Raw genomic sequence first — 14,310 nt, forward strand, 5'->3', positions numbered from 1 at the left:
ACAACCGCCGCTTCCGGGGCAGCGCACTCGCTTTCGCTTCCGCTTCCGAGGCGCGACCCCGCACGGACTGTGGACAATGGTTCTCGCTGCCATCTTCAGTCCGGGCGGAAGAATGTAGGGCCCTGGGTGGGCCGCGCAGCCGCACTCGCCCCCTTGAAGCACCCCCGGGCTGTGGGGCCAAAAGGGAGGAGCAGCCCCAGCCCAGTGCCATGGACCACCTGGGCCAGCGAGACCATCCAGCCCAAGGACACATCCGTGAGGCAGGACAAGCACCTGGGCCCCGGCGCAACCTGCTCCACCGTGCGGGAACCGTGACCGACTACTTCAACCCACTGCCGAAGATTAATTTGATTTTTTTTATAACCTTTTGTCATCACCATCATCATTATCACGGTCATCTTTACGTCATGGTTGATGCATCGGTGTCTGTTCCAGCGTCTGAAGCTTTCATCCATCTGGTTTCTTCTCTCGCAGACCGTCACGGAGGCCTTAGCTGCCGCCCTGGAGGACCGGACCAGAGCCCCTTCAGCCGCCGTTTTGCACAGCGACCTGGAGACCTTCACGGCATTTGAACGACGTAGCGAACCTTACGAGATGCACCGTCTCGGCAACGCTGAATCTCGAGCGAAGCGTTTCCCCGACGGCCCGTCACCGTTACGTTGCTATGAATTGCGTGTAGGCCGACAGATCTGGCCTCGGGGATAAGAGATTTAACTGACATAGACAAGTTTCTCGTAGGAGGGGCTGGAGCGCTCGGTGGGTCCTCCCGGCAAGCCAGCCGAGATGGATGGCCAAGCTCCGTCCCCTAGCTCTGGAAGGAGAGTCATAACCGACAAGCCCAAGCCCAGGCAGGGCACCGGTCTCTGAACTGAATGGACGCTCAAGTTCCCCAGCATTTCGCTCCTCCTTGACTTAAGTGACTTCCCGCTCAGCTTTCCGGCGTCTCAGGATTACTGCCATCCGCTACGGATTCTCCACCCCCATTGTAGGAAGCCTGGATACCACTTGGGGCCAAGCCTCCCACTAGGCACCAGGCCATGTAGAGGTCAGACACAGCAATGCTAAGAGAAAAAAAATGCCTAAATAACTTCAAGGTCTAATAAGGAAAAATGTTTCCAGCTACAAATTACATTGTGACCCTATAGTCAAGCATTACACACCACAAGATTTGCAATGCAGGAGTTTTATGATTGGGTCCCATGAAATAGCAGGCCACAAAGGTTGAGGGCGGGGAAGAAAAGTAAACCCTATTCCTTAGAGCAGTGGTTTTCAATCTTTTTTCATTTGTGGACCCCTAAAAAATTTCGACTGGAGATGCAGACCCCTTTGACTTGCAAGCGTGGGTATTCACATACTTTTGATTGATCATGGTCAACTTTTCCAGACCCCTTAGACAGTCTGCATGCCCCCAGGGGTCCATGGACCACAGGTTGAAAACCACTGTCTCAGAGCTGTCAGATGCAACTGAGCTGTGCTAGTCGTTGTCACAGTCTTGAAGACTTCGGTATAAACTAGAAGGTGTTCTAAGGGAGTGCTGTGACATCTCCAAAAAGTGTCCCTTTTAAAGCCCCCCGGCCTGGGCTTGGCCTGCAGACCACAGCAGCTCCACTTACCATGCTCATATACACCATTCCAGCCAGCAGGTGGCAGACTCCACATAGAACTAGAAGTCAATCTTCTTCTCCGAATATAGTGTTTTTATCATCACACTACTTTGGAGACCTTCTCTGATTAATCCTCTAGGGCATCGGAGAAACAGGTCGCATTAACCTCATTTTACAGATGGGGGGGGAAAAGCAAGGCAAATTACTTACCTTGGGGCTGTACAACTGAGGTGGTCTTGGGCTCAGGCTGTGGCTAAGGGGAACTTTTGATTCCTGCAAGTATTCTCTCATAAACCAAATCAGAAGACTACTTAAATAACATGCACACACACCGTTATTTTAGTTGAACTTTCACTAAGATCTCACCTGTTGTAAATTAAGTGCAAGGGGCCATTTCAGAACGTACAGAATTCTTTTGTAAACTAATGTTATTTTAATTTAAACACATGATGGCCTTAAACTATCTTATAAACACATGCTGCACAGAGAAGCATACTGGTCTATAATCTGTAGGTCTCAATACTATTGCCTTAAGATAACTGGGCACAGGCATGCTAGGAGTATTGTTTCTAAATGGGGACTAGACGTGAATCACTTTCTGGGAGCGTCTACACAAGACACTACTGCGCAGCGGTTACTGCGCTTGTATTGAGTACTTGCATAATCAAGTACTAAATAAACGTGCAGTAACTGGAGTTACTGCGCAGTAGTGCCGGCGAATGCCTTTTAAGTGACACTACTGCACAGTAGCCTAATAATGCTGCACAGTAGCATATTAACAATGTTAGTGCTGTGACATGCTACTGAACAATATTATTCAGCTACTGCACAGTCAGCATCTCATGTACATGCGCCCTCTTTGAAGCAAAGTCATCTTTGTCACATCCATACACGATGCTACGTGAATGTCATATAGGTGACCTTGGAAGGTCCCTTCTGGTCCTACTTTCCTATATTTGTAATTTTAATTTCGACAGCAAGATGCAGGATTATAATTTCACAGCAGAAAGAGGAATGTAACACAATCTGAGCTAATCAACACATTAATGAAATTATCACCCATTGTAATTTTAGTTTTCAAATATTAAAGTATCATAAAATCCCTCCTGGCAAGTATAACAACTTGCCTAACAACACAGAGCATAGCAGGTAAACCCCCAGCATTCAGTTCTTAGCTCCCAGACTGCAAAGTGAACAAAAATATAACAGAAAATCTGTTCCATGGTTCTGAAGCTTTCTGTGAGGTAGCTTTGAATCCAGCTTGAAAATCCCCTAATTTCCATGTCAGCATGCAAAAATAGAAGTTGCATTAGTTTATTTGCATTATGTTTACACACAATTAAGGGCCAGAACCACCAACAATCATAGAATACAGCATGTACCAGAGCACATGCTACACTAATGAGAAGTATAAGCACTTGCTGTATGTGGCTCTGCTGCTGCTCTGAGGCCAAAAGGCATCTTACTATTGACTTTAATTAGATACGGCCCAAATTCCTGCACCAAGAGAAAGGTCATTCTGAGAATGACAGGATGTCATGATTGTGTGGTAATTAATACAAGTAATATGTAATGTATTCCAAAAGCCTGTTTCATTACAGCTCAGTTTCACAGTACTAGACTCCAGATGTGATGTGTTTAAATACTACGGAAAACAATTATTAATTTTCCAGCCCATTATAAACCCTTCAACTAAAAAGACTCAAACCTTTGTGGGTTCTGGTCTTCAAACTCTGGTATATGCTGATTTCAGTAGATCAGCTGCACAGATTCACGTCCCATCCTGATCTCTAAACAATAGCTTAAAAGCATTGCGCCAACTATATAGAGTCCTATTTTTTTAAACTTCTATGAAAGGACACAGACAAGCACTCTCCAAATTCAGCAAGGCAATCCATATCCACTATGCTGCAGACCCTCAACCTGACAGTAAAAAGAAATCTAGCGGCTTAGCTTTTCTTAGAAGGCAGGGTAGATATGCACCTTCATATACTAAATATGATATATAGAGAGGACAAGGTTTCATGAACCCCAGTCCACCCCCTCAGGTGTGCACATGCTCTCTCGATACGTCTTATGTAGTCTGTAAAGGTGCATATGTAAACCTGGCTTTGGACTGACTTCAGACTAACAAAGCTAACCACCTTGTTGCTCTTCTTAGCCAATAAGTTAGCATTCCTTCTGCCCTAGAAAAAACCCTTTGAATGTGAAACCAAAGCATAAAGGGCAAATATGCCAGACTTCTTGCACAGCAGAGTAGCATTTTTGACTACGGTCACCTCCCTTTTGTATCATCACTGTCAATATTCCTTGAAATCATTACCAGCATACACAAGGCAGGTAAACGAGGTTTGGTAATTTTAAAGACCATACATGATACAGTTAGAAGAAAATAAGCAATGTAAAGCCTAGAAAAGCAGGCAAGACATTGGATATATATGCAAAGAATGTAAATAACCTCTTGCCTAGCTTGCGACTCCCAGAGAGACTCCTTGGGTTTGGAAAATTTTCCTCTCCTTGCCCCAATGCTGAAAGAGATGCACAAGTAACAATCCAGCCTGAACCTGGTTTATTCAGGAAGCCATCCTTTTTCCCTTAGTACCTTTGCAAATTTGGACAAGGTGAATACAGTGTTCATCCTCAGGGCTACTTCCTTCCCTCCTGTACCTGGCTGCCTTGCCACCAGAGACCAGATTCTTTCAGTAACTGCTGCACTGCATAGTTTTTAACTGATATTTCAATCCCTCAACACAAGAGATGCCTTGACACGTTGCCAAAAAGGCATTTTAGTGGGCTTTAACCTAGTTGAATATTCCTCCATCCCAAGGGAAGGCTCAGAGGTTACGCATATATGTGAATTTAAATGTATCCATATTACATAAGGGAATCTGCATTAAGAAACCAAACAACACATTCCAAAAGTTGTCGGTACTCAGAGCATATCTAAACAAGTCAGAAGAGATCTACTATCCCTGTGCCGGCATACTATAGGCAAGTCTTGTAGCACTGCATATTATAAAGACTGCCTCACATTCCATTGTTTCATGCTGTTTATAGCTTTACCAAACTTTAGCCACCTGGCCTGAAATTTTCCATCTGTGGTGTCAGTCGGAGGCTGAAATTTTTGGAACATTTCAGCCAAAAAAAAAAAAAAAAAAGACACGTCCATTTCTTAAAATAACTTGTTTAGCCCATAGTAAAAATCTCAAATACCTTTCTCTTTTAGAAGTATTTACTTCCCTGTAGTTAAGAGAAGGGGTTTAAAATCTGACAAGGAGGTGGAAAATAAGGGAGAGTCTTTTGCCACACCCCTGAATATCTGTGAAAATGTAGCTCAGTTGCAAGTCGGAAAAATTGCAGTTGGCACATGTATATGCTACTGACATTTTAAGAGCTAAACTCCCTCAAGGCTCTGCTCATTGTGTGCGTGTTCCTGGCACGGGCCGAGCAGAATTCATTCAGCAATGACAGCTCTGGGCTCTTGTGGGCCATGCCAGGTTCCAGGATCCAAGCCGTCTCATTGCCTTGGTGCCTCTTCCCAAAATAAAGGAGAAAGTAAAATATAGATGGGACAAGCAATGGAGAAGGGAACAGAAGGGAGAATAGATAGAGACAAGGAGCCTTGGTAAGAGGAGACTGGGACTGGAGTTTGGCAAGCAGAGGAAGGAAAGTAGGTCTGGGACTGTCTGGGTAAGGGAAGTGAGTTGGGGAACCAGTAGACTAAGAAGGGAACAGAGACAGGACAAGGACCAGAGCTAGCAGAGGGACTGAAGCTAGCTAGGCAAGGAGACAGGGACTTGGACTCAGAAGGGAGGAAAAATGAGGTGGAGAAAACAGATTTAGTGAAGAGTCTAGGTGCCCTGGCATTGCCTAGGCAGAGTGGACAAGGAAATCCAGCAGGAAGAAGTCACTGGGCTGGACAGAGTTCAGGAGGGGACTGGAAAGCAGTGGGGAATGGGAACCTGTGGTGTTGACAGGAGACCATGTGTAAGGAGAGAGATTGGAGGACAAGCTGGGAGACAGGAATCAGGAACTAGCACTAGCATGGACTCTAAAGGGCTGAAATTTGGACTTGCTAGGGAAGGAGATTGAGATGAGAAACTAGGGGCCAACTGTCTTCCCATCTTTACTCTTCCTGCATCCAAAAGATTCTTCAAGAAGTAAAGAATAGGACTGGACAGGTAAAACAATGGGACTAAGATAAGGAGCCAGTACTGGGGAAAAGACAAGAGAGACAGGTTGAGAGGGAGGCATGTGGTCTAAGTGACTTGCCTAGCATCAAAACAAAACTGTGGCAGGAGGAGGGACAGAATCCAATTATTCTGGATAGCATTCGATTGCCTTAACCTACCCCTTCCTGCAGTCTTCACTAGGTACACTCCAACTTCTGCACAAATGAGGCAGGCCCCCTATAGACAACAGCTTTCCATACTATCAAACCTAGATTTATTCTAACGCAGGGCAGTCCTATATGATAAATGATGCCAAGGGTCCCTGTGGGGGGAAAAATGTACAATCATGAAACTAAAGACTTACATGCACAGGGGCACTCAATTGTGTCTGCACGGCCTCCAGCCTGAATGCTTGACTTCACAACCTTCATGTTCATTTAGGATAGGTGAACTACGCACACTTAATAAAAACACTTGAAGCAGAGACCACCAACTTAGAGTGCATCATAAGATCTGCATTTTAACAATTTCAGCATAACCTTGTACAATTTTCTAAACTGTAAACTCTGAAGCCTTTTTTAAAAGTTTAACAAGTTCTTTCAATACTCCTGCAAGGCAGACATACATTTTTACCTCACTTATGGAAGGAAAAACAGGCAGAATTATCTCAAGGCCACAGAAGAGATGCGAGTCAGGTCCAGAAGTCAGGAGTTTCCTGTCAAATCACACACCCCTCTCAAATAGGAAAAAAAACAAATACATGGAACCACAGGCAACTATCCTAGTGGAAATGCCAAACAAAGCAATGAAAGCCCTCCAAGTCATGCCTTTGTTTCTAACAATACAATTTCAATCCTGACCATCGAAACATTCTTAATTTGTTTGTCTGTGTATACTGCTGCTCTGCCCAGCCATCAAAGCGTTGATAACATTCATGATTTCCATGGACTCACTGTAATTTTTGTACTGCTGTGGCCCCAGACAGGGATCAGGGTTAGGTACTGACCAGAAGCATAACAAAAAGCTCTGACCCAAAGAGAACTTCGATATCTCATCACACACTGAAATACATTCTTAAAGAAAAAGGGACAGTCACCACCTAGATAACTCCAAGATGTCCTGATCGCTTAGCAGATATTCCATTATTGCTCTGAGCAGTGGCAAAAAGCTGACAATCCTGGAGTCTCTCACCATGAATAAATCATAGTGTGATTCTGTCATCAGCAGCTCTGCACCTGGCATTGTACACTGCCTGCATACTGAAGGAGTAGATTGCTTTGCAATTCTTATTGTTCAATTCATTATGTGGCACAGACAACACAATAGCCACACAAATAGCAAAGTAGCTCCCAGTGCAGCTTAAAAGCCAGTATTGTGATATGATATAATTTATGAATGACTTCTTATTGGGTACTTAAAGGTTTCATGGAAAATGAAGAGTAACCTATTTTCCCCTAAGAAGTACATCTGAGAACAGATCCATAGAATATGTGGTGGACAGCCTATAGTCTAATTCACCTGTTCTAGATATATCCAAATGCCTTGAAAGCCAGAGCACTTAGATCAGACCAGTTTAAGTCAATAAAACCTGGCATTGCATGAGGGCTTTTTTAATTTTTTTGGAGGGTGGGGGGAATGGAGTGAAAGCTGTTACAGTTCTTCACGCAGAAACTTGGGCTATAGCATCTGAAAAGATCTGTTCTGGTCTTGGAAGTCCAAACAGCAGTTTCATGACTAAGTGCAGACCCTCTTGCCCCATAATGAACAAAAATCATAGGGGCAACACAAAGGAGATTTGGTATAGGATACTTTTAGAGGTTTCCTATCAATGAAATTAGATGGGAACATAGCCAGGCTACAGGTATGCACATGGCACTTCTAGAAACACATGTATAAGATTTTATGAAGGCAAGTCCAGGATGTAAGTGTTGCATCTCACACAGAGAAGATGCCTTTACCTATCTAATTCTATAGCTATTCTTCAGACTGAAAGTTATCGCCTGCCTACAGATAATCCAAGTCTTTCTCCTTACATTTGACTTTCAAATGTAATTTTCAGTACTCTCAAAGAGAAGCTAGGTAGGTTGCTTCACCCATCACATGCTATTCCTTCCCCTTCCTTTGTATCTTTGAAGACCATGTAATGTATTGTTTATTTAAAGTAGCAGGCAAACATTTCAGTGCTCTGGTTTTAGCTGTTATTTTTTCAGTTCAGTTTCAGAAGCCCCAAACACACAAAAAGCTAAAACGTCCAGCCTCATTCTGATGACAAACCCCACAAAAACAAGCCAGTGTCCATCAGCAGTGGAGGAAAGGGAATTAAAAAAAGGATACCAGGAGTTCACTAGACGTTTTTACATCCGGTACAAACAGAGCTTCTGGTACATCAGTGTATTTATAAGACATCTACTGTTGGCAAATTTCACCATCAGCATAAGAACACCTCAAGAAAATTCCACCGGCCATATTTTCAAGTCAGTGATAAAAGAGTTACACCATATTTCTATTTGCTGAAGACTTGCAATAAAAGTGGGGTTTTTTTAGATTGCAGATCTTCTGGCACTCATGAAACAAGCTAAACGTTCCCCATACCTGGAGATTTACCAATTACAAGTGTAAGAATCCATTTAACTTATTCTCTACTGAGAAAAAAAAAAGTCCTATGGTGCTACCTCAGCCACACACATGGAAAGGAGGGTGAGAAACAGATGTCATTAAGAGGGTTTTTTGGTTTTGTTTTTAATTTCAGATACATAAATCCATTTATGCTTTGTCATGCAGCAGGCACGCAAGCAAAATCACTGTATTCACAGGAGAGTTAGAGCAAAGTCTTATTGAAAAGTGATTCACAATCTTTTTGCTCCATCTTGAAAAGGAAAACAAACAAGTTCAGATAATAAAATGTTTGGTTTTAAAGTACTGACTTTATTAATAAATATACATCCATATGATGATGTAAATACAGATCATGAACACTACTCCATTCCCATACACATAATTGCACACGAGTAGCTCAAGTTCATGGACATAAAAACATACACAGTATCTAATCAGGCTTTTTACAGCAGAGGGCAGGGTGCTGATATTAGTTACTTAATGGATAATTGTTTCCTCCAAAATGAACCTGTGGAAAAGCAAATTGTAAAAGATAAAGAATCATAAAGTGGTCCAAATTACCAAGCAATGAGCATAACATTCCTAAAAAATGATCATACCATCATCATATTTTTCATAAAAAAGATTTACCTACTTGGAAAAAATTGCAAAGAAAAAGCTCTAGTCTCTAACTAGAGTTCATAAATATATTTAAGCAATGTTAAAATATATGCATTATAATAAAAAAGAGGAACAAACTTATCTTGTGGTCAGAAACAATGTTTGCAGTTCAAAGTCTTTACAATTGCGATTGTTTTATTTGTAATCGTCTATAGGGATAGTATGAAACATTACTGTACATATAGTAACAAAAAAGCAGAGTCATAACTAATGAAACCAATAGACAAATAACCTTAAACTGCTCTGCCTTTTAAAGCTCTTCGAAATGGAAAAAAAGTGAAGTTCTGATCAGAATTACTTTATGTATTTTAGAGCAAAGTGATTCTTTTCTCAGACACACCACTTCTTAATGACTTGGTTTGGTAGGGTCTTGACTGAACGCTTAAGAAAAATCTTTCTGGCAAAACAAAAGCACACTTCAGAAAAGAGCTGTTCAATGGGTTTTGACGTTTTCTTTGATTAATTTGAAGTAAATGTAACATGTAAAGACTGTTGCTTAAATGACCAAGCCAACTGCTGATATTGAAAAATACCACCATAGGATTAAAAGTTAGGTACCTTCTGATGGCAGCCATCTTTCTTTTTCCTGCCAAACCGTGCTGCTAGTATTCTGAAAATGTCCAGTGCAAGACTTAAAAACAGTAGCAAAATTATTTGGTTCTAAAGTTTAAATGCAATCAGAAATTGAATAGAAGTTACTGTATGCACTTTAAACAGTGGCTTTTGTATTAGCTTGCTGCTACTCCTTAATGATGGTAACGGTTTCACATATGTATAAATAAGACATAATAGAAATTTGATACTTAAAGAAATCATTAACACACAAACATGACGTACAGATCATTTTCTGAACAGTGTTAATACATAACAGTAATTCTAATTTATGAAGAACAGAATTATGGTACATAGTATAAAATTAGCCATTTACTTTGCAAATAATGTTTTCATAGTATGGGGAAAAAGGCCAGTTTTCCCATTGATAACAGCAAAATTTAGGCATTAAACATGCTGTTTCAGTGTTTGTCATGACAAGAGACAGTGTTAAAAGAAAGGAAAAAGGAAAAATAAAAAGCACAAGTTATATATAGGCAAAGCAAAAATATCTGAAGATTCCATTCATATTTCACTTTGACTTCTTGACTTCTTTTTCCCCTCACAGCATGGCACAAAAATTATAGTCAAATATAAAATAAACCAGAATCAGGAAATGCCCAGCAGTGTTACTTCTGGTCTCAAAATCCAAGGTGCCAAGAGGCCCTTTCCAGACTCTGTGAACACAGTTTTCTAGCTTACGTTCATCCTTTCACGAAAACTGACAACGTTCATCATTTTTACTGGGATTATATTTCATCTGATATAATTAATAAACACTGTAATGAACATAAATTGCTTAGACGATTTCATTATTTCATCAGCATACTTGAATACAAAATTCATTATACTAGGAGAACAATAATACATCTGCATTACCTCCTGACACAGCACAGCACCATTGAGTAGATGCACAAGTGCAAAATGAAACAGGTGAACAGGATAAACAGAAGGTAAGTAGTGGAGTTACTTGAAGACACATTAGTGACATGCAACATGTTTCTTGCCAGCTTGGCATGACACTTCTGCAGTTATTACATTCAGCTGAAGAGGACTGCTTTCCAAGAAGAGTTCAGGAAAGGGCTTAAAGCAGCCTTTTGTTGAAAAGAAAATCATCTGATAAACAGCCAATACAACACATATCCTGAGGGTGATTAGCTCATGTTAGCATTGTGTGTGTCAGAAGTTAAACCATTCTCAGAAAAATTACTAAGAGTTTCATACTTTTGAGTTTGTTGAGAAACAGAATGTACGACTGATTTCATAGCTTCAGCGTGGAGAAACTATATTTTAGTAGCAGTTTAGCTGCCATTAATTTACACATTGACTAAGGAGCCATCCAGTACTGTTGAGGTTCATTGTCTTAGTTGCCAGTGCATACACAGTCCCCCAAAAAATGCAACACACCTATTGTAAAGTACAGCATAAAGTCCAGCTCATTATGTGTTAGGCATCACTGGAACACCTGAAGGCTTGCTGCTTTTTTCCTGATGAAAAAGGTATGAAACATGACATCTGTTTCTTAAGTTGCCATTACTGAAATCAGAGTTTTCAACAAAATGACAGCAGGCCAGAATAGCATTTAACTTAACAGGAAATTAAAATAGTAGAGAATTTCAGCACAAGCTTTAATTAACCTGAAATCTCTCTCTTCCCCCAAATCTGCAAACATAACATATTCCCCCCCATGGGCATTTGAAGCTAAAAATGTATTATAATTTAAACTATATTTGAAATGTTATGTAAACTTCCTTCCAGACAATATGCAATATTGAGGAATGTTATTTTCCAAGTATAGGCAGGTATGTGCATATATATATTATATATATATAAAAAAATACACACCCGTGTGCACACATACACGCACACTTTTTTAATCAAAGACACTCAGCTGAAAATGGAACATTTCTTTTGGAAGCAGGAAAGGTCTTGGCTTGTGCCACGAAAGGTATTTATAGTTAACCAACGACATACTTTTTCAGCTTGCATGCATAGATGAATTCCTACAGACCGCTTTGCATCTGAGGGCTAGCAATGCAGTAAACTACGTACTGTTTGTACCAACCATAAAGTTGGCTATTATGAATCAAGAAAATGGTGTCCTTTGGTAGAATTATAAGCTCCCATAATTTAAACAGAGTATAAATGTTAAATAATGGGATAGCTATATTCCTGGAATATCTGCCAACACTAAATCTGACAACTTGGCAACAGCGTCTACTTAAAAAGTGTAATTTGTAAACATCCTAAATTAATACTTCAAAATCTATCAACTGCTGCCACCTAAGACACACTGTAAAGGCAAAAAAGCAGATTAAATAGGTATTTACAGATGTCAGAACATAATGTGTAATTAAGTGTATTATCAGGATGAACAGTACTTATTTTGTAGTTTCTTATAAAATATTACAGATTTATATTGAAGCATTTGAATTTTGGTATATGCACTCTTAGGCATTTTAAAATTATACAGTGGAATCCTGTAAGGAGTGTAACTAAAAGATCAGCCATTGCCTAAAGGCAAGTTACTTCATGTTCATAAGGCGCTGCAAAGATGTAAAGCGCTGTATAAATGCTCCATGTTGTTATTTAGTACTTTCAAAATACATTTTTGGAAAATTAGTGAAAACGGACTTACTGCTACAACTCAGCAAATAAAAACTGCCTGAAATCAGCACTTTTAAAAAAAATAGTTTTTAAAAGTTTCAAAATATCTATAAACATTTGAGGTCTGTGTAAGATCCAGCAAAAGTGGAAAATTTAGTTTGCTCTCTATTCCTTCCTATAAAAAACACACGGGAACTGCAAAACTTCCACAGAGTCATTACTGGTAAAGTAGTCCTGAATCAAGTTCTTTTGCTTCATCAGTTATAAACTCTTCTGGATAAGTTCTTTACTGTGGCTGAGGCTTACTTCATGAGCCAAGGGTCAGATAATGCTTTCCTCCTCATTTCAATTGCTTATGCATAACCACACAATTATATTTGTCTGAGAGTAAAAGGTGAAATTCAGGACATAAGCATTACTTTAAATAAACACACAAGGGCATCATTTAGGAGTTTTCTTAAAAACCTATGTAAAAAAACCCCACAAAATTATACCAATGCCCTTTCAATGTTACCTTTAAAATTACTGGTTTGCATCTGTGGACACTGAACAGAAATAAAATAAAATTTGGAAAGCCAAAGTCATGGAAATATTACATTAAAAAAAAAATTGAAAAACATGTCAAGACTCATTTTAGAAATGGGTTAATGAGGAACTGCTACCTAACTCCTTTCTTTCACTCATTGGGTTGTTTGATTTTGCTGCTAGTTTCATCACCAGCAACATGCATTCCTATGTTACGCACCATAGGATAGGGAAAAGCTGCACTGCCACAAGTATAACTTAGATTTGCAAGCCGTGATAGAGCTTTAATGCTACCTGGAGGTCTCCCTGGGCTGACTTTGTATCCTGCAGCTTTAGTTGTACCCAAGGGTCTGCCTGGACTTGTCTTAAATCCAGCTGCTTTGGTGGTCCCAAGGGGTCGACCTGTGCTGGTTCGGTACCCTGCTGATTTTGTGGTCCCCGAAGGCCTTCCACGTTTGCCAGACCGGTTGAGGTTTTTCTTTTTCTTTAGTTCATCTTTTGTCTCTATATTCCTGCCACTTGTGGTCTGCAAGTGCGATTCATTTAACGTGTCTTGTCTCTGGCATGCAATTGGTTTGTGGCTGACTGCGTGGCTGTATTTGCTTTGCTGTGTGGAATATAAATCAAACTGGTCAGTGGCTCTCACGTTGTCTTCATTAAGGCAAGAACTCTTGCCAGTCCCACAGAAAGCTGTATTACTGCTGGCAACAGGATGCATCATTTTCTACCAAAATAAAGGAGACAAACATGTATAAATATAACATTCAACAGGAAAGCAATCCCGTTTCCAACAGCTATGCAGGCTCCCCAAAATTAGTCTGAATTGGCCTGAATGCCAAACATTTAGTCACAACAAGACATCCGTCAAATACCAAAAAGCAAAAGGTGCCAAACAAGCTGGGGGGGGGGGGGGGGGCTTTTTCTCCCACGCCCACAAAGTTGGGGGGGGGGGGGAAGCTTTGCATCTCAGCCTCTGTGCACAGACTTCAAATAAAACCAGAAAAAAATCCTTTTATTTAAACAAACAATGCAAAAAAACACATTAAAGAAATCAACAGCAGAAGTTCAATGATCAGGGCTTGAAATATCACACTGACAGTAATTCTGATATTTCTCCAGGGGGAAACTCATCTAAATTCTAGCTATTATGGTCACAACAGTAAGCTACCCAACACAAACCAAGCAAAAACCACCATAGTAGTATCTTCCTGATTCAGCAGATAGAAAGAGCAGAGCCATTCAGCTGAGAGCTCTCTACAGCAGCAGAGGAAAATCAACAAGCTGATCAGGTTTATTGCTACTGCCTAGAGCCTTGTGAGCAATGCTGAAAATAGTCAAGAGCCAGCCCACACAGTTCCACTCCAAAGCTTTGAAACCTCAGCACAAGCAGATACCGAAGCTATTCGCTGGAAAGACTTCCCCAATACAAAGACTGAGGATTAAGCAGTGATTTTACTTCATTTCTTCCCCACCCCACACTCTCCCCCAAACCTAAGCAGGTTGCAGACTAGGACTGAAAAGAAGAAACAAAGCAA

The 14,310-nt window shown here is 40.6% G+C and overlaps 1 protein-coding gene across 7 annotated transcripts; it reads right to left on the bottom strand.

The window, feature by feature from the left end:
- Positions 1-8,680: 8,680 nt before the first annotated feature.
- Positions 8,681-13,531, bottom strand: CUNH5orf24 (chromosome unknown C5orf24 homolog). 7 transcript variants are annotated; one of them, XR_003092492.1, is made up of 4 exons: positions 13,070-13,530; positions 11,051-11,130; positions 9,611-9,662; positions 8,681-8,900 (listed from the first exon to the last, which is right to left on the bottom strand). XR_003092492.1 is itself a non-coding variant. In XM_025196038.1 (3 exons), the coding sequence occupies exons 1-2, from the start codon at positions 13,494-13,496 to the stop codon at positions 11,090-11,092; spliced, it is 468 nt and encodes a 155-aa protein (XP_025051823.1). In that variant the 5' UTR covers positions 13,497-13,530; the 3' UTR covers positions 8,681-8,900; positions 11,051-11,089. The 7 variants fall into 7 exon arrangements, 5 of the variants coding, with proteins under 5 accessions (XP_025051823.1, XP_025051822.1, XP_025051824.1 ...); XR_003092491.1 differs by having other exon boundaries at positions 9,611-11,130; XM_025196038.1 differs by lacking the exon at positions 9,611-9,662.
- Between the last annotated feature and the right edge of the window lie 779 nt (positions 13,532-14,310).

The sequence above is a fragment of the Alligator sinensis genome, unplaced genomic scaffold (genome assembly GCF_000455745.1).
Source record: "Alligator sinensis unplaced genomic scaffold, ASM45574v1 scaffold111_1, whole genome shotgun sequence".
NCBI classification, from domain to species: domain Eukaryota; kingdom Metazoa; phylum Chordata; order Crocodylia; family Alligatoridae; genus Alligator; species Alligator sinensis.

Coding starts and splice junctions, on each gene's coding strand:
- CUNH5orf24 (XM_025196038.1), bottom strand. CDS start 13,496: ATGATGCATCCTGTTGCCAGCAGTAATACAGCTTTCTGTGGGACTGGC. Junction 11,131..13,069: donor CAGCCCAGGGAGACCTCCAG/GTAGCATTAAAG, acceptor CTTTTTCATCAG/GAAAAAAGCAGCAAGCCTTC.